We start from the raw sequence: 19,641 nt of genomic DNA on the forward strand, positions 1-19,641 counted from the left end.
GGGTCAGACTAGGTCAGAAGAGCAGAGTTCCCCAGACTGTGCTGCCCGCTCTTCCGCCAGGCTAGGAAGAAATGAAAAGCCGGTCAGGGAGAAGCGTCTTCCCCCCGCTCTGGCTCTCCCCGGGGTTTCACTTCTCTGCCGGCCTGAATTGCATCTATTGCATCATACGCAGCAGTACGAGCAGCTTCCGCGGTTCAGCCCGCAGCAGCAGCAGCGCCGGGGCCCAGCCATGGTCGCTGCCCCGGGGCCCCAGCCTCAGTCGCTCTGTCCCCTGGCGCCAGGCACCTGGCCTAGGGGAGCGGCTCTGAACTCCGCACCTCCGTGCGGCAGGCGCAGCAGCTGAATCACCGCCCGTGACTCATCCCCGAGCCCGCCCCGTCTGCTCCGCGCACCGCCCGGCTCCCGGGCCTCGGCGGGGGCAGCGCAAGGCTATAAATAGGGTCAACTCCGCCTCCTGGGCAGATTTCGCTCCGGCAGCCACCGCTACGCTACAGGTACCTGCCCCGCATCGCTCAAGCCGGATCCCTGCTCCCTTCTCCGCTGCCGAGGACGCGACGCGACGCGAGGGATGGCGAGCGCTTTGAACGCCTTAGTAGCAGCCTGTGGCCGGGCGCTGCTCCTGGCCGCGCTGCTCTCCCAGCTGGACCCCTGCTCAGGTGAGTGCCGCTGCCCCGGGGCTGCGTGCCTTCGCGCCTCACCTGGTCGGGGCTGCCTGCTAGGCTGGCACCGGTCCCATGTTGCTGTATGGAGCTGCCTCTCTGCGGCAGTGCCCAGCGGTGGTGGGGCGCCCCACGGACCAGTCTGCCTGCCCTGTGCCGGCCCGAGGGGCTGCCCGCCGCAGAGGATAAGCGGCACACCGAGATACCTGTGGGATGTGGGAGAGGAGGCACTTAAACTTATTAATAATTATATGTGCTGGTCTGGTTACCGACCAACATTTGACTGGAATTATTTGGAGTTTCTTTTCAATATCGCCCGTTTGGACATCTCTAATTTTTGGCTATATGTTTAAAAATATATATATATCAATTAGGTGATATTCATACAGGCAAACAAATAGATTATAAAACAATTCTAAACCAATTATTTCTATTTTATTGGCTAGTGTTGTATGTTTTTCACATACTTCTAGTTCTTTAAGTTGAATTTAGACTTCATTAAATTTGTGATTGGAAATGGTTGAAAATTAAGAAATTAATACTAGAGTAAACAATAATACAATATACATGCACTTATTTTTCTTTATAGTGTTCTGTGCATAAATAAAAATCAGTAAACACGTTTACATAAACATAACTATTTAACTGATTAGATACTTATAGAATGAAATTGTGCATTTATTTTGGTATGCAATTTGCTTGTCTGTGTGTGCTTTTTAAAAGAAAAAGGCAAATAATATGCCATTACTATGGCTGAGAATTCATCTGAATAAAAATCAGGAAATTCAGTTATTGGATTCCACAGCAACTATAACTATAGATGGATTTTACCTATACTGTATGTGGTAAATATGAATGTCAAATATTATGCAAAATCTCACATTTCCTTCAAGTCTTTGCAAACTCTTTATAAAATGCTTGTGTTGGCTTAAAAGCAGAAGGAAACACTAGAAGCAAGCACAATTCTGAACTGTTCCTAGATGTATCAAATGGTCTTTCTGCACATTTGATTTGGTGGCCAGGGAAACAACTAGGCTGAATTACAAAAGATTCCGATCACGGAGGGGAAAAAGAGGAACTTTCTTCCCACATTCAGCATTAAAGGAATTTCCCATGGCAGAAGTAAAATGAGTATGATTTCTGTGAATTATTTCTCACAAACAGAATTTTACTATAATCACAGATACTTACTTATAGAAATCTCACTTCTGCTAAATAGGGAATGTAATAAATTTAGAGCTCTACACAGTGTGACTCATCACAACTTTCTTTTTTTTTTTTTTTTTTGTCTCTAAAGGTAATTCAGAACCGTCAACAGCAGTTAATATAACTTGGTCATCAATCAATTTCAAAACAATACTACAGTGGCAACCTGTGCCAACCAACTATGTCTATACAGTAAAAATATCTGGGTAAGTAGATATAATTGTAAGCACAAATGCCTGGTGTACCCCTGCCCCTTCTCTCCATGCTCACTAGAGTGTAGTGAATGTCAATTTTAAAAAGACATTTGTGACTGAGGCAGAAAGAAGTGTAGTCATGGTAGATTATTTGAAATATCTTAAATCTATGAATGTAATGCAGAGTTCAAACATGAGAACTTTTAGGAAAGTTATCACTATTTTGAGTTTTGGTTGCTTCCAAGTGCAGGTGTACCTGATTCCGGGCTTTGATTCTGCTCGTTCTAGAAATAAAACATACAGATCTAGATCTTGACGCTGCGGTTTCAGTACAGGCCACCTGGTACTGAAAAATTTGGCCCAAAATATTTTGCACCAGTTTACACCCCTTCACGAAGACTGTGTAGAATTTGATCTTCTACATTTTAAAAAACACCATAGTTTTCATCTATAAAACAATTCCCTCTTTTTAATGTTGAGAGAGAGAGAATTTGCAGAGATATGACTAATTTTATTCTAATTTAATGATTAATGCATTAGTTAAGTGGATCAGTATTACTTAATCTCACTGGGTAACCTTAAAAAAATGACCTCTCCATCTAACTTCCTAGACTTACTCCAATTCATGGCTTATAACATTAATGTTAGACTTCTTCAAAACACTGGGCTAATAAAATCCAAGCACATATTAAGTGCTTAATTTTATTTTTTATTACAAAACTGACAAATATGAAATGCTCACTGTCTATGAATTAACATGAAAACAATGACTGAACATGCCCCAAAGAGAAACTGCATTATTAACTGTCTGCACATTTTTTGGAAAGCATTGTACTTCAATAGTTTCTGGCATGTTCCAGTGTCTACAACTGGAGGCTAAATTTCATGAGCAATGGGTGAAATACCCAATAACGCTTGTGGATTTTTTTTTTCTCTGTGCACATGGGGTGGGGTTAAACGTACTTTGCCATGTTCCTGACGCAGCCTTTATAAAATTAACATAAAAATAAATGTTTAAGCAGAATGGCAGAATGGTTTTCAACCTGTGTTCCACAGAACCCTGGGGGTCTGCAGACTGTCTTAAGATTTCTAAAGGGGTTCAGACCTCCATTTGAAATTTTTTAGGGGTCCACAAATAGAAAAAGGTTGAAAACTACGGGTATAATGTAACCTAAGGGCCCAAGCCTACAGACACAAATGGACATAGCCCCAATCCTGCACTGTGATCCAAGCACATTTACTGCTGCACCCACACTGAGCCCCATCTATTTCAGTGGTACACCATATGAGTACAGCAGTCTGCTCACCTGACTTGCAGTGTAAGATCCAGACATTATGGAGTTAGGCATTCAGCGATTTAAAAAATCCCGCTAGATACTATTTTCATCTTTAGGTGCCTAAAGCTAGTCCTTTTGGTTTTATTTGGCTCTTTTGTAGGGCTAAATTCTTTGTATGTAATCTAACTGAATTGAATCTGATTGTTTATGCAAGTAAGGCAAACAGGATTTGGTCCTAATTCAAGAATGTGTCTCAGAGATTTTCTTGCATGTAAATTCACAGGCAGAAGTGTCTTTAACACAATTAGTTTCAATTAATGATTCACAAGAAAACTAAAAATAGTATTTTAGCTGATTTAGACTTCTAAAAGGATGGAATCTTTGAGAGAACTACTAAACAATGTAAGTTTAAGTAACCTTTGTTACTTGCAAGGAATATGTCAGATGGGTGTGGCCTATATAGTTGTTAATTTTTAAACTGAAGACAGCTGTACAAGGAGATTTGTTAGTAAGTATTGTGCTAATTAGCTGTGCTAATATGGACATAACTATTCTTAGCACAAGCACTGTTTTTGTTTGTTTTGTTTTTCAAATCTTGGAGCCTTAATTTTTACAAATTATATACATAAATTAAGGGTCCAAAGATTTCAAAAACAGTGCTTGTGCTAAGAATAATTGTAGGGCATTGTGTCTCAAATAGGATTTAGTTTATGGGCTTTTTTAAAAGGTTACTGTGCACAGGAGAGGTGGGATTTTTCATGGGCAGAGGAAAAAGATAAAGATAACGTAACTTTAAAAGTTTGTGTCCTTTTTTGCTTCCTTATTGTGGCTTTTAAAAAATCTGCCAAGATGGGTTATTGTTTTTTTTACCTGATTTTCATAAACAGGAAAAAAAAACATTATCATCCCGGTCTCTTCTAGAGGACTCTGTAAACCACTTTGAAACTAATAGAATTATGACATCACAAGAAACTGAAATCTGAGTAAACTCCTATTTAATTAAAAATTCTGACAAACACGTGAAGGAAAACCCCTTTGTTAACATACACTCAACACTCCTGCCATTTCAACAGAACTATGTGAAAGCCCTCACACTTGTCCTTTGATTCTCCAGCAAAAACAGAGGAGGCCAGATTTGATATTTCTGCTTTTAAACATTAAAAAAACAAACAACATACAAGCTTAATTTTTTTGCTTCCTTTTTATATCCTTATGAAGCAAAAAGGGACAAAGACACTTTTTCCCCCTGTTTGCAAATAATCTTTAAAAAATCTGCTTGTTTTAATTTATGAAAAATATAGAAACTGCACCCCTCTTTGCATTTAGACACCCAGAGAAGTTTGTCATTTTTTTGCAGTCAGTTGATTAATGTATCTGAACTGAAGTTTTTATTCCTGTATGACTAGTACTGATTATGTTACATGGTTTTAATTATGCCCATGCCCATACCCATATGCAGAATATCTAGTAAACGAGTGACAACATTAACTAGATTAGTTAATTGTCTCTTTTATGAACTATGGATAGTGTCCCTATCAGATCCCTCTCCTCCACATTCCTAGCAGTGCATTCAAGATAGTTAGAGGTTCTTTAGGACATATCTGTAAATGTATTATTGCTTTTGAGTAAAATTTTCAAAGGCTCCAAGTACCACCCCGGGCAAAAAAGCCTCCCGCCGCCCCCCGCCCGGGAGCGCAGCAGGGGAGGGCGTTGAGCCCAGCCGCAGCCCCGCTCTTCCTGGCCGGCCGGAGCGCCAGGAGGAGGGCGGAGAGCCTGGCCGGGGCCCCGCTCTTCCCGGCTGGCCGGAGCGCCAGGGGGAGGGCGGTGAGCCCGGCCGCGACGCCGCCCTCCAGGTGCCGCCCCAAGAACAAGCCGGCCCTGATCTTAGTCACTGAGGCATTTGTGAACATTTTGCCTCTTACCTCTTTCTATACAGATTTGAGGGGGGAGATGACCAGTGTCAAAATTATTCAGAGTGGCAATTTCTGGTTAAATTTACAGACATGAAAATATGTTATCAAATCAAAGCATACCCTGAAGAAAACATCTTTCCTTAATTATATATTGCATATTGACAGAAGGCAGGTAGATTGGTTCATTGTGAGTTAAATTTTAGTTGCTTGGTTCAACTTTTTAAACTATGAATCAAGCATGTTTTCATAGTATGGATTTTTCCACTCAACTGTATAGACTATGGTTTACAAGTACAAGCATGATGTATTCAGAAGAAATTGTAAAAATTCTGGACTTTGAGGATTACTGCGAACCATTTTATCCCAGGCATTGTACACTACATGCATGAATGTATGCATGTGCATGAAACTTTGTTCAGAAAGTGTTGTATCAGTATTTCATTCTTGGTTCCTTTCAGAATCAACTCAAACTGGGAAAAAGTGTGTGTCCACACAAAAGAAACAGAGTGTGATGTTACTGATAAACTGGAGAAGGTAAAAGATACCTATACGGCACACATAGTGTCTGAAATGCTTTCTGGGACAGAAAAGTTTGAGGAGCCGCCTTATGCAATCTCCCCAAAATTCACACCTTACAATCAGAGTAAGTAGGATTGCCTAGTAATAGTCTGTTATCACATCACTTTTTTTTATATATCACCCCAATTAATTCAATGGGGCTTGGATTGAGCCTAGTTTTTCTGTTTAGGTTCTTGCTCTTGTGATGCTTGACCACCTTTTAGCTGTAACTGAAGTCTTTCCCACTGAAGGGGACTTCATAAGACCTCATGCACCACTTTATCTCTTAACACCGGATTTAAGTGGTGCCTAGAGCTTTGTGTGAGCCCCGTGCACTATGTTGAAATTTTATTAATATGCATTGACTGTGCCAGTCACTGTGTTACATAGGCACTGTGTTTAAACCTGGTAAAGTAGAGAGATTGTGTGGGGAGTGTATTGTTTTTTTTTGTTTTTGTTTTTTTTTTGAGGTGGTGATAGAGAATGTTGTGTGAAAAGGATATTTGCCAATAAAGTTTTTCCTATGCCTGGAATTCTAAAAATGTTTTTATGTTTGCATTAGCTAAAATTGGAACACCAGGGATTCAAACTTATGAACTAACTGACTCCAAGCTGAAAGTGTTGGTTGAAGATCCACTTACACCATACAGATTTCCCAATAAAAGCTTTAAAAGTATCAGAGAGATTTTTAAAAATGACCTGGAATATACACTCTATTATTGGAAAGATCAAAGTACAGGAAAGGTAAGCCCTTATTTTCAACTTCCTATACCTCTAATTTTGTATGTTTTATAGTTACAAAACTTCTGTGCTATTAAGAGCTAAAACTTTTACAAAGAATGTCTTGAAAGTGTTTTTTTTTTTCTTTATACATAGAAAGAGGCAACGACAAAAAGTAATCAGTTTGAAATAAGCATTGACAAAGGGGAGAACTACTGCTTCTTTGTACAGGCAACTATTCTCTCTCGCAGAGAGAACCGCAAAAGTCAAGAAAGCAAGGTGAAGTGTACCAGTGATCAGATAAACGGTTTGGCTGGTACGTATCTGGTGAAACAAGTAAATAGACTGTTTGTTTGTTTTTCTTGCTGTCTCTTGCATTCCAACAAAAAAAAATTCTCATTCTCTGTATGAAACATTGAGGTATACAAGTTTTATTGATTCTAGAACAAATGGCTTCCTGTTTAAATTACTATGGGCCGGTTTACCCCTCCCACATGGAAAACCCATGAGAAGAAATCTCCATGAGGTAATCATCACTGAGATTTCTACCATATCACAAAATTGCCATTGACTTCAGTGGGAGCTGAGTTAGGCCAACACTGAGCGCTTTTGAACATCCCACCTTTGTCCACCATCCACAATTACCTGTTCACCTTAAAAAAAAAAAAAAAAAAAAAAAAAAGTTTTTCCTCTTTGGGTGGCCTGCATTGATGACTTTTCACTGAGATTTCAAATTGCCTCATCATTGGGCCTATATTTTTCTTGTTTCCCTTTTCTTGCCTTTGATAAATACTAGTTTACATATAATGAAATTTTCCCAATTAGTGGCCCAATAGTGAGTGCTTGCATAATGAAGCCTTTAGATATGCATGCCAGCAAACTATGTAAGACTTAAAGTCAGTAGGAGCTGTCCATTCATCTGAATGAGGCTAACTCCTGCTTTTTTCCTGTGCTCTAGTCATTTTCTCAAGTGCAGGTGATCTTTTAAGGCAGGGGTTCTCAAACTGGGGGTCGGGACCCCTCAGAGGGTTGTGAGGTTATTACATGGGGGGTTGCGAGCTGTCAGCCTCCACCGCAAACCCCACTTTGCCTCCAGCATTCATAATGGTGTTAAATATATTTAAAAGTGTGTTTAATTTATTGGGGGGGAGGTCGCACTCAGAGGCTTGCTGTGTGAAAGGGGTCACCAGTACAAAAGTTTGAGAACCACTGTTTTAAGGTTTACTGTCCTTAAAGTTGTAGTGCCCATAATCTTAACTGTTTTCCCCAAATTGTGTAAATTAAAACTGTGTCCAACCAGGCAAATATATAAGCTCTTTATCAAACAATGAAGAGGTCAGTGAGGGAATGGCACTGGGAAGGAGTCTTATCCATTGTGCCCTTTGATAGTAGTTGCTTTGAGGGGAAGAGGAGGAGGGAGGGTGTGTGTATGTGTGTGGGGTTGTTTTTTGGTTGTGGGGTGTTTTTTGTTTGTTTAAGCATTATCCTTCATTGGTATCAAGACAAACATTTTACTTAAAATACCGTATATCAGGTTGTCAATCAGTGCTGTCAGCTCTCCCTTATGCTCCCTCCTCTTTCACAATAGGGAAATAATCTGTGCATTTTATATTAATAAGCAGAAACCTTTTCTTATCCCAAACCTCATTGTCCTCTCCCTACCATCCAAAAAATACACCGTTCCCTCAATACAGAATTTTCAATGTGATATCACAAAATACTGGAGTTCAGTAAACTTTGTCTAAACTGTTTTTGGTTTTGGCAGTTTAAAACCCTAGAATAAGTTTTTGTTAGTGTACAAAACTGTTGCACAAGCATGACATTTATAGCTATAACTGAGGGCCTGATCCTTTGAAGTTCAGAGTCCCTCATAGGAAGGGACTGGCTTCAAGGGGACCTGAATGGTTTTTGCACCTCATGGGAGGTATTCAATACCTTTGTAGGATTGGGACCCATGTTAGTTATGACATTAAGGTAAAGCAAATTACCACTATATAAAAATCTGTATGCACTGATGAGCTATTAATTCTTTGCTTGCTTTTTCTCTCTCTCCCCAACCAGCGTATGGAACCGAAGTGTTTATTATCATAGCAGCTGTAGCCATTGTAATCCTCATTGCAATCATTGGCTTGTCTGTGACCCTGTATAAATGCAAGAAAACAAGAGCTGCAAAGGAAAAAGAAACCATGCCACTTACTGATGTTTAGGAAAAACATAAGAAGTGCCTTTTCTTACTACTTCAAATGCTGCTGCATTCCCAGACAAACACTTATGGTACTTGTGGGGAAAAAACTACTGTCTCTAAATATTATTAACCTTTACTTAAGTGTAAAGGAACACTTCCTGTTTCTGTGAAACTTTTTTTTATATTTAAAGCAAAAAACACTACTTTTTAAACCCTGTTTTGTTTTGATTTTAACAATGTTAGTAAACTGATGGAATGTTAGCTCACAGATATGAAAACACTACTCTTCCTTCTGCACTTTTTGGATAAGTCAATTTTAAATTGGTTATTCTGTATATCAGTTGATATAGGTTATCAAAACTAAATAAATGACTGTCTATATGACATCCTAACAAGTTCACTTGTGAGGTAGTGAGAGTACCATATCAAAAATGTAACATATTTAAAACCATAATACAACAGATCCAAACTAACAGTCATTTTCAGAAGAGGAACCTGTTATCAATATGAGACAGAATTACTTGTCTAACCTTTTAAATATACTTTAGACAACTCCAAGTAGTAAACTTAGTAATTTGCAATATTTGCAATTCATTTGAATCAATAGGTAACTAATTTCCTGCACATACTCAATAGGAAGTAGAATTTATCATTTATATTTTATACTGATGATTAAACACTTGAGAGATCACTATTTTATTTTTATAATGGGATGTCTATATAAATGAACTACTTAGGTGATGTGATTTGGAGGTGGTTCCTACTATTACAATTTTTAATATTTATGATTATAAATGGGAATAATTTTTATATTGGTATATTTGTATATATTGTGGTAACTTATTTATTATACTTTCTTACTGAAATAAAGGTGAATGGGAAAACAAAAGACTCATTCTTGCAGAGCACTGTTCATTCTAGAAATAAAGTTAAACACGGATCTAAGAAATAATGTGGAGCAGAGCTTGGCCTCTTTTAGAAACTCAGGCCCCAGATTATTGCTTTGTAAAACAGAACATCCAGCTACCCTGTGGGGGAGGGGGGCGGGGGGGACACCATGTGAGAAGACACAACTCTTGAACTGGACAAAAAGTCATAAAGTGTCCTAGAAAAACAACAAGGAGTCTGGTGGCACCTTAAAGACTAACAGATTTATTTGGGCATAAGCTTTCGTGAGTTAAAACCTCACTTCTTCGGATGCATAGAGTGAAAGTTACAGATGCAGGCATTCTATACTGACACATGGAGAGCAGGGAGTTACTTCACAAGTGGAGAACCAGTGTTGACAGGGCCAATTCAATCAGGGTGGATGTAGTCCACTCCCAATAATAGATGAGGAGGTGTCAATTCCAGGAGAGGAAAAGCTGCTTCTGTAGTGAGCCAGCCACTCCCAGTCCCTATTCAAGCCCAGATTAATGGTGTTGAATTTGCAAATGAATTTTAGTTCTGCTGTTTCTCTTTGAAGTCTGTTTCTGAAGTTTTTTTGTTCAATGATAGTGACTTTTAAATCTGTAATAGAATGACCAGGGAGATTGAAGTGTTCACTTACTGGCTTGTGTATGTTACCATTCCTGATGTCCGATTTGTGTCCATTTATTCTTTTGCGGAGGGACTGTCCGGTTTGGCCAATGTACATGGCAGAGGGGCATTGCTGGCACATGATGGCATATATGACATTAGTGGATGTGCAGGTGAATGAGCCCCTGATGGTGTGGCTGACGTGGTTGGGTCCTCTGATGCTGTTGCCAGAGTAGATATGGGGACAGAGTAGGCAACGAGGTTTGCTACAGGGATAGGTTCCTGGGTTGGTGTTTCTGTGGTGTGGTGTGTAGTTGCTGGTGAGTATTTGCTTCAGGTTGGGGGGTTGTCTGTAAGCGAGGACTGGCCTGCCTCCCAAGGTTTGTGAGAGTGAGGGATCATTTTCCAGGACAGGTTGTAGATCGTGGATAATGCGCTGGAGAGGTTTTAGCTGGGGGCTGTATGTGATGGCCAGTGGTGTTCTGTTATTGTCCTTGTTGGGCCTGTCCTGTAGTAGGTGATTTCTGGGTACCCGTCTTGCTCTGTCAATCTGTTTCCTCACTTCCCCAGGTGGGTATTGTAGTTTTACGAATACTTGATAAAGATCTTGTAGGTGTTTGTCTCTGTCTGAGGGGTTGGAGCAAATTCGGTTGTATCTTAGGGCTTGGCTGTAGAAGTGTCCTAGGTTGCTCTTACTTTTGCATTAATTCCTGAGTAATCCCACTTCATATGTTACTAGTGTAGCCCGGCTTGCTGTATCATCTCCAGAGATTTAAAAATATATACTGTAGTTCTGTTTAGTGCTCTTCAGCTGTTGATCTCAAAGCATTTTAACTTCCCTAAGGAACAGTCCTGTTGAATTTATTAGGGAATGAATACCATCTTGAAGAATTTTTATAATGTCCCAATCCATTACATTCTATAAACGTTTAGAGCAATTTATATAGAACTCTATTAGTATAATCTCTATTGCATTATACAGGACTTGCTATAAGAGAAGGTAAAAAACTGTAAATATTTGTATGCCTGTTCTACAGATGAGGTAGCAGAGTCTGAGATGTTTCATAACTGGCCTAAGGCAAAACAGCAACCTAGTGGAGCCAGGAATAAAAGCCAGTTTTCCTAGTTCTGACTCCTGTACTCTAGCCCAGTGGTGCACAGACTGGGGTGGCATATATAATCAGAGTTCACCTCTTACTTCTAGTATAGCAAACTCAGCTCTTTGCAGTGGGAAAGTCTGCTGCTGAGAGGCATAAAATGAAAATGTGATTATGAGCTTAACTTGGATCACTACTCGTATGACAACTCTGGACAAAGAGCTTATGGGATTGCATAAGTGACAAACTGTGAAAGAGATTACACGCCTGCATTTTTGTAATGCTAATTATTGTTTAGCCTGGTAGTAAATACTGCACAATTCCAGAGCCTTGCAACACAGGAGACTATTACAATTGTACCAAAGAAAATTTATAGCAGATTAAAATAGGCAGAGGGTCACAGTGTGCTCTCACTTGTTCCTGCACAACTCCACTGCTTTCAAGGGGCTTGCCTGGGTGTACACGATCAGAAATTAGAATTTGGAACATAGTCTTCAGTTTAATCAGTAAAAAGAACAGGAGTACTTGTGGCACCTGAGAGACTAACAAATTTATTGGAGCATAAGATTTCGTGGACTACAGCCCACTTCTTCGGATGCATACAGAGTGGAATAAATATTGAGGATATATATATATATACACACACATACAGAGAGCATAAACAGGTGGGAGTTGTCTTACCAAGTCTGAGAGGCCAATTAAGTAAGAGGAAAAAAAACTTTTGAAGTGATAATCAAGCTAGCCCAGTACAGACAGTTTGATAAGAAGTGTGAGAATACTTACAAGGGGAGATAGATTCAATGTTTGTAATGGCTCAGCCATTCCCAGTCCTTATTCAATCCTGAGTTGATTGTGTCTAGTTTGCATATCAATTCCAGCTCAGCAGTCTCTCGTTGGAGTCTGTTTTTGAAGTTTTTCTGTTGTAATATAGCCACCCGCAGGTCTGTCATTGAATGACCAGACAGGTTAAAGTGTTCTCCCACTGGTTTTTGAGTATTATGATTCCTGATGTCAGATTTGTGTCCATTAATTCTTTTGCGTAGAGACTGTCCGGTTTGGCCAATGTACATGGCAGAGGGGCATTGCTGGCACATGATGGCATATATCACATTGGTAGATGTGCAGGTGAACGAGCCCCTGATGGTATGGCTGATGTGATTAGGTCCTATGATGATGTCACTTGAATAGATATGTGGACAGAGTTGGCATCGGGCTTTGTTACAAGGATAGGTTCCTGGGTCAGTGGTTTTATTCAGTGATGTGTGGTTGCTGGTGAATATTTGCTTTAGGTTGGGGGGTTGTCTGTAAGCGAGAACAGGTCTGTCTCCCAAGATCTGTGAAAGTAAAGGATCATCTTTCAGGATAGGTTGTAGATCTCTGATGATGCGCTGGAGAGGTTTTAGTTGGGGGCTGAAGGTGACAGCTAGTTTAATCAGTGCGGTTAGTTATGTACATGTAAGTAATCTCTCCTTTCATGCATGGGTGCCTCACTGAATTCACTAGAAAAGGGTGTGTGTGAGAAAGTGAGGTATGCTGGAGCAGATCCAGAAAAAGGTGTTGAACTCACTGAATTTTATTTCCCATAATTAGATGAATTAACATTTGCCTGTTCTCATCACATCTGCCTACTCCTTGTAACTAGTTCAGCATACTCACCTTCTTAATGAATAGCAAACACCTGTGCAGAAAGGAATCATATCCTTTCCTTATTTGTGATTTATTGTGTGCACTTATAATATGGAGTGTGAAACTGTACAGCAGGCCAATATATAACAAAAGAAAAAGCCTTGTACAGAGCAGGATCCTGTGTGTTTCTCTCCACATCAGTGGTGGGGATAAGGCATCTTCAAGCCTAATGAGGACCCCCCACTTTTCCCTAGTTGAGCTCCTTTTTCAAATTGCCAGAAATTCTCCCTTCAGTCTATGGAGCGCAAGTCAATGTCTCTCAGGGTATGTCTAATCTACAAAATTAGATTGATTTTATAGAAGTCGATTTTTAGAAATCCATTTTATACAGTCGATTGCAAACCAAGATGAGAGCTGCCCTGACAGTTGAGAAGCGAGTGGCAATAGCCCTGTGGAAGCTTGCAATGCCTGACTGCTACCGGTGAGTCGGGAATCAATTTGGAGTGGGCGAGTCTACTGTGGGGGTTGCTGTGATCCAAGTAGCCAATGCAATCATTGGTGTTCTGTTATCAAGGGTAGTGACTCTGGGAAATGTGCAGGTTATACTGGATGGCTTTGCTGCAATGGGGTTCCCTAACTGGGGTGGAGTGATAGAACGCATATCTCCATCTTGGCACTGGATCACCTTGCCAGCCAGTACATAAACTGCAAGGGGTACTTCTCAATGGTGCTGCAAGTACTGGTGGATCACGAGGGACGTTTCACCGACATCAATGTGGGATGGCCGGGAAAGGTTCGCTCGCATATTTAGGAACTCCGGGCTGTTCGAGCAGCTGCAAGAAGGGACTTACTTCCCCGACCAGAACATTACCATTGGGGATGTTGAAATGCCAATAGTTATCCTTGGGGACCCAGCCTACCCCTTGCTCCCATGGCTCATGAAGCCTTACACAGGCAGCCTGGACAGTAGTAAGGAGCAGTTCAACTATAGGCTGAGCAAATGCAGAATGGTGGGAAAATGTGCCTTTGGACGTTTAAAAGCTCGCTGGCGCTGTTTGCTGAGTAGGTCAGACCTCAGCGCAAACAACATTCTCATTGTTATTGCTGCTTGCTGTGTGCTCCATAATATCTGTGAGAGTAAGGGGGAGACGTTTATGGCAGGTGGGAGGTTGAGGCAAATCGCCTGGCATCTGATTTTGAGCAGCCAGACACCAGGGCGATTAGAAGAGCACAGCAAGGCGCGCCACGCATCAGAGAGGCTTTGAAAATCATTTTCATGACTGGCCAGGCTTCGGTGTGACCGTTGTTTGTTTCTCCTTGATGCAAACCCGCCCCCTTTGTTGATTTTAATTCCCTGTAAGCCAACCACCCTCTGCCCTTCAAAATAAAGTAACTATTGTTTTGAAACCAAGCATTCTTTCTTTATTAATTAAAAAAAAAAAAGAGATAATGAACAAGGTGTGGTGGGGGAGGAGGGAAGGACAAGGCCACATTGTTAGTGTGGCTACAATAAACAATCAAACTGTTTGAATGACAGCCTTCTGTTGCTTGGGCCATCCTCTGGAGTGGAGTGGCTCGGTGCCCGGAGCCTCCACCCCCGCGTTCTTGGGCGTCTGAGTGAGGTGGATATGGAACTTGGTGAGGAGGGCATGTGGTTATACAGTGGATGCAGTGGGGGTCTGTGCTCTTGTTGGCTTTCCTGCAGCTCCAACGGATGCTTCATCATGTCAGTTTGCTCCCCCAACAGCCACTTCATCATGTCCGTTTCCTCCCCCATTAGCCTCAGCATCTCCTCCTGCCTCCACTCTTCATGCTCACTTAATTCTTTCCTGGCCTCTGCCACTGAATGCCTCCATGCTTTAAGCTGTGTCCTATCAGTGCAGAAGGACTGCATGAGCTCGGCAAACATGTCATCGTGACTGCATTTTTTTCACCTTTTAATCTGCAATAACCTCAGGGACGGAGATGATAGGGGGAGCGTAGAAACATTTGCACCTGGGGGGAGATAAAAAGGGAGAGTAACATTTAAGACGATACATTTCTGAGAACAAAAGGGAGACTCTTTCACAGTGAATCAAGCAATTCACAGCAGACAGCACACGTGCTTTAGGTACAAGATCGCATTTTGCCTTTTATATTGAGTGTCTGCCAGTATGGTGACACATCACACACACAGCTGGGCAATAGAATTCGGTTTCCAGGCAGCCATGGTAAGCCAAAAGGTACACGGGGTTGGCTTCTTATGCCTTCATAACATGTAGGAATGGTTTCAAACTGCAGCGTCCTCCTTTCCCAGAGAAAGCAATGGGTTGGGTTTCACATTTAAAAGGAGGGGCTGCGGTTTTTGGGTGGATGGGCAGCACACACCTACCCCCACTCCGCCGCGTGGCTATTCTCTGGGATGATCCCTTTTAGTCAAGCGCAAATGGCCCAGCATGAACGTGGTCCTCTTACAGTTCCCTTACAAAAATTCCCCTATTTCAACCAGGTGACCATGAATGATATCACTCTACTGAGGCTAACACAGAAAGATATAGACCGAATGTTGCTTGAATGCGACCAAAACCCAGGACCATTCGCTGCCATGCTTTGTGCTGCAATGATTCCAGAATACTTGCTACTGGCTTGGTGTGGTAAAGTGTCCTACCGTGGAGGACGAAATAAGGCAGCCCTCCCCAGAAACCTTCTGCAAAGGCTTTCAGAGTACCTCCAGGAGAGCTTCATGGAGATGTCACTGGAGGATTCCCGCGCCATCTCCAGACATGTGAACAGACCTTTCCAGTAGCTTTACTGGCCGTGAATGCATCCCAGTTCCTCAGGGCAAATCAAACATTAAACTCTATTGCTTTTAAACCCTGTACTGTAGATACAAATGTGCACTCACCAGAGGTGCCTTCTCTGGCTTCAGGGTCAGGGATCCCACCTTGGGAGGGTATTGGCTCCAGGGTGATGAAAAGTTCCTGGCTGCCGGGGAGAACAGATTCACCGCTTGCCTGCTGCGCATTCTCCTCCTCCTCCTCCTCTTCCTCATCCGCAAAATCCTTCTCCCTGTTGCGTGAGACTCCCCCCTGCAGGTGTCCACGGACAGTGGTGGGATAGTGGTAGGGTCCCCACCTAGAATGCCATGCAGCTGGTCTTAGAAACGGCATGTATGGGGCTCTGACCTGGAGCAACCGTTTGCCTCCTTTGTCTTTTGGTAGGCTTGCCTGATCTCCTTAACTTTCACACGGCACTGCTGTGTGTCCCTGTTGTAGCCTTTGTCCAACATGCCCTGTGAGATTTTGGCAAATATATTTGCATTTCTTCTTTTTGACCGGAGTTTGGCCTGCACAGATGCCTCTCCCCATACAGCAATCAGATCCAGTGTCTCCCTTTTGGTCCATGCTGGAGCTCGTTTGTGATTCTGGGGGGACTGCATGGTCACCTGTGCTGCTGAGCTTGCCACGTTGACCAAACAGGAAATGAAATTCAAAAGTTCCCAGGACTTTTCCTGTATACCTGGCTAGTGCATCGGAGTTCAAAGTGCTGTCCAGAGCGGTCACAATGGAGCACTCTGGGATAGCTCCCAGAGTCCAATACCGTCGATTTGCATCCGAACTACCCCAAATTCGACCCAGCAAGGTCGATTTTAGCGCTACTCCCCTCGCCGGGGAGGAGTACAGAAGTCAATTTTAAGAGCCCTTTATGTCGACAGAACGGGATTGGTTGTGTGGACGCAGTCATTTTAAAATCAACCTAATGCGGCTAAATTCAACCTAACCCCATAGTGTAGACCAGGCCTCAATGGGACACACTCTACATCCCCAGTGCTCCTCCAACTGCAATATGTCGTGGCTAGGTTAGGCAGAGATGTGATTCTATGAATTCTATTAAAACGCTACCTAAGGGGGTGCTTCCTCTTATTGGAACCTTTGATATCTGAAAACCAGAAGGGAAAGGACTACTTTTGCTGGGTCAGGTCCTTTTTCTTCAGTTACATTCTTTTATGGACTACTGAAAAGTGAGGTAGGCATCACCAATTCTTTATGCTCTGCTCCCATCCCAGGATTTGCTGGGGCCAAGAATTGAGCCTGGGGCTCTTTCTTATTATTCATGGATATTGACAGAGGTGCTCCTGAATAAAGTTGGAATATCCCAGAATTTTTCTACTGGGGAAGCACCAGAGAAGGGGGTTGGCTTATGAACGGGTATAGAGAGGGAGAGGTGGGACATAGCCCCTCCCCCCAACAGAGGGGGCAAGGCGAGGCAGCACAGTCAGCAGAACCAGAAGGGAAGAGGCGGGGCCAGAGTCTCTCCGCTTCTGGCCACGCTGTTCTCCCCCCAGCAGGGGTGAAAGTAAGTCCAGTGACTTACCGGTACGCTTGGGCCAGCTCTGGCCCCTGGAAGGGGTGGGGCCTAGGGTGGAAGGGGCATGGCTGAGGGAGTCAGAGCCAGCCCCAGCCCACCCTGTAAGGTAAGTGCCCCCCCCCCAACTCCCCGGGGTAGCAGCAGCAGCCCAGGACTCAGAGCTGCAGCTCTGGGGCTTGCAGGCTGCAGCTGTGGCTGCTCGGCCCGGCCCGCTGGAGCAGGCTGTGGCCGCACTGCCCGGTCTGGTCCGCAGAGCAGGCTGCGGCCGCGCTGCCCAGCCTGCTGGAGCAGCTCCGGCCAGGCCAGAGACATCCTCCCCGGGCCTGCCCCAGCTAAGGTGGGAAGGGATGGAGAGAGTGTGGAGGTCCCGGGCTAGGGGTGGGGTCACCTGACCCCCAGCTTCTCCCCCCCCCCCAAAATTTCCCCACCAGTTGCTGTTCCGGCCCGTCAGGGTAAGCAGCTGGCAAGCCGGCACACTTTGTTTACTTAGGTTTACCTCCATGCCTGCGGACGCTCGAGGTAAACAAACCGTCTCGGCCCGCCAGTGCCTTATCCTGATGGCCCGGGAGCCAAAGTTTGCTGACCCCTGAATTATAGGGTCGGCTTATGAATGGGTCACAAAAAATTTCCAGTATCAGAGGGGTAGCCATGTTAGTCTGAATCTGTAAAAAGCAACAGAGGGTCCTGTTGCTTTTTAAACAATTTCCAATTTTATTTATCCACCTTGTGGGGTTGGATTATAAATGAACTGGTTTATGATCGAGTATATACAGTAATTAATTTAACCGAATAGCTTTTACACAATGTAGTTGGTGTCCTGCATGCTTTATTCGCTGTTCAGATCACATCACAGACACTTTTGTTGCAACAAAAGTGGCAGTGGATTTGGTTTCTTGCCCTTCCATTTTATTCTCAGTTCATTTGTTTCCGCATAACATCAAGAATACAGCAAGCTCCGCTCCTTGTGAGGCTGCTTTAGACAGCCACTTAAGTAACATAGCCATAGAAAATATTACATACAAAGGGCCTAATTCTTCACTGTTTTGCTCTCTGTGTAATCCAGTAGGAACAGTAGCATTCCACACACACACACTTTGCACTCCATAAGCTGTTTATATCATGTTAATCCCAGGACAGAGTGATTGGTATAGGAGCTCATTTCCAGTCTGGGTCTTCCAACTGGTCCGCATAATCTGGTTTTCTAATTTGTTTGAGCAATCGGAGTCTCATTATGCACATTTTATCTTGGGATCTATCTTTAAAGTATTACTGGAAACAAGGCTACATTAACATTCCTTGGATGGGTAGTATGACTATCTACCCTTTGCCTGCATGATGGAGCTGATGCCTGGAAAAAAAGCATATTAAATTCACCCCTCACTCCCTCCTGCACTCCAACCCCATGCCCAGGCTAACCCAGAGCCCCCTCCCACACTGCGAACCCCTCGGCCCCAGCCCAGAACCCGCACCCAACCCCCCGAACTCCAACTTCCTATCCCAGCCCAGTGAAAGTGAGTGAGGGTGTAGGAGAGCGAGCGACGGGGGGTGGGGGTGGAGTGAGCAGGGCGGGGCTTTGGGCAAGGGGCGGGGGCTTGGGGAAGGGGCAGGATAGATCCTGAGTTGCCCTTAGATTCAAAAAATGATCTTGGGCGTAAAAAGGTTGGAGACCACACATCTAAAGGTTCATATCCCCAGACCCCGCATCTGACTTTGATAGTATTATTGCAGGGATGAATTTGGCCTAAGCACTCTGCCTCTCCTATCCCAATATGGTATTAAGAATACTGAAGTGGAGCAGTGATTCAGAGACTGCTTTGTTGTACTAATACAGTACCATCGGTGTGTTACTCAACACTGCTCTGCACAAAACTTACACCATGAAATAGTTATTCAGTTAATCTTTCTGGACACTGTAAGCACCATTTGGTACCTTACCAAACACATGTATCAAATGAGCAATCCTTAAGTCATTTTCTTTCAGTGTTAAAATGATCCATAATTATGAGTCAAACAAAAATGTAAGAGCTAACTAAGACAAATGAAATTCATGAAATTTGAAAACGTTGCTTGGATGGTAGAGGCAGTAAAGAAAACTAATACCATAGTAGTCTAATATCAAGCTGAACATGATAGATTAGGAAAGCAATGGGATAAAAATGTATTAATGAAAGAACAACATTTTCTGGAATTCATATACAGTGAGACTTGTCTAGAGTAACAAAAATTGGTTGCTACCTGAGGATGGTCTTCTAATACAGATGCAGCAGAATTTACTTTTTACATTTGGACCAGTCTCCTACTATGAGAAGTTGCCTAATATTTCTTGTGCCAGTTTCACTGT

General features: G+C 42.8%; 1 protein-coding gene across 1 annotated transcript; it reads left to right on the top strand.

Moving 5' to 3' along the window:
• The first annotated feature begins 461 nt into the window (after window positions 1-461).
• F3 (coagulation factor III, tissue factor) lies at window positions 462-9,597 on the top strand. The gene is made up of 6 exons (XM_054037520.1): window positions 462-656; window positions 1,957-2,071; window positions 5,708-5,892; window positions 6,370-6,551; window positions 6,684-6,843; window positions 8,589-9,597. The coding sequence occupies exons 1-6, from the start codon at window positions 569-571 to the stop codon at window positions 8,732-8,734; spliced, it is 876 nt and encodes a 291-aa protein (XP_053893495.1). The 5' UTR covers window positions 462-568; the 3' UTR covers window positions 8,735-9,597.
• Window positions 9,598-19,641: the final 10,044 nt, after the last annotated feature.

This window comes from Malaclemys terrapin, chromosome 8 (genome assembly GCF_027887155.1).
Source record: "Malaclemys terrapin pileata isolate rMalTer1 chromosome 8, rMalTer1.hap1, whole genome shotgun sequence".
Lineage (NCBI taxonomy): Eukaryota > Metazoa > Chordata > Testudines > Emydidae > Malaclemys > Malaclemys terrapin.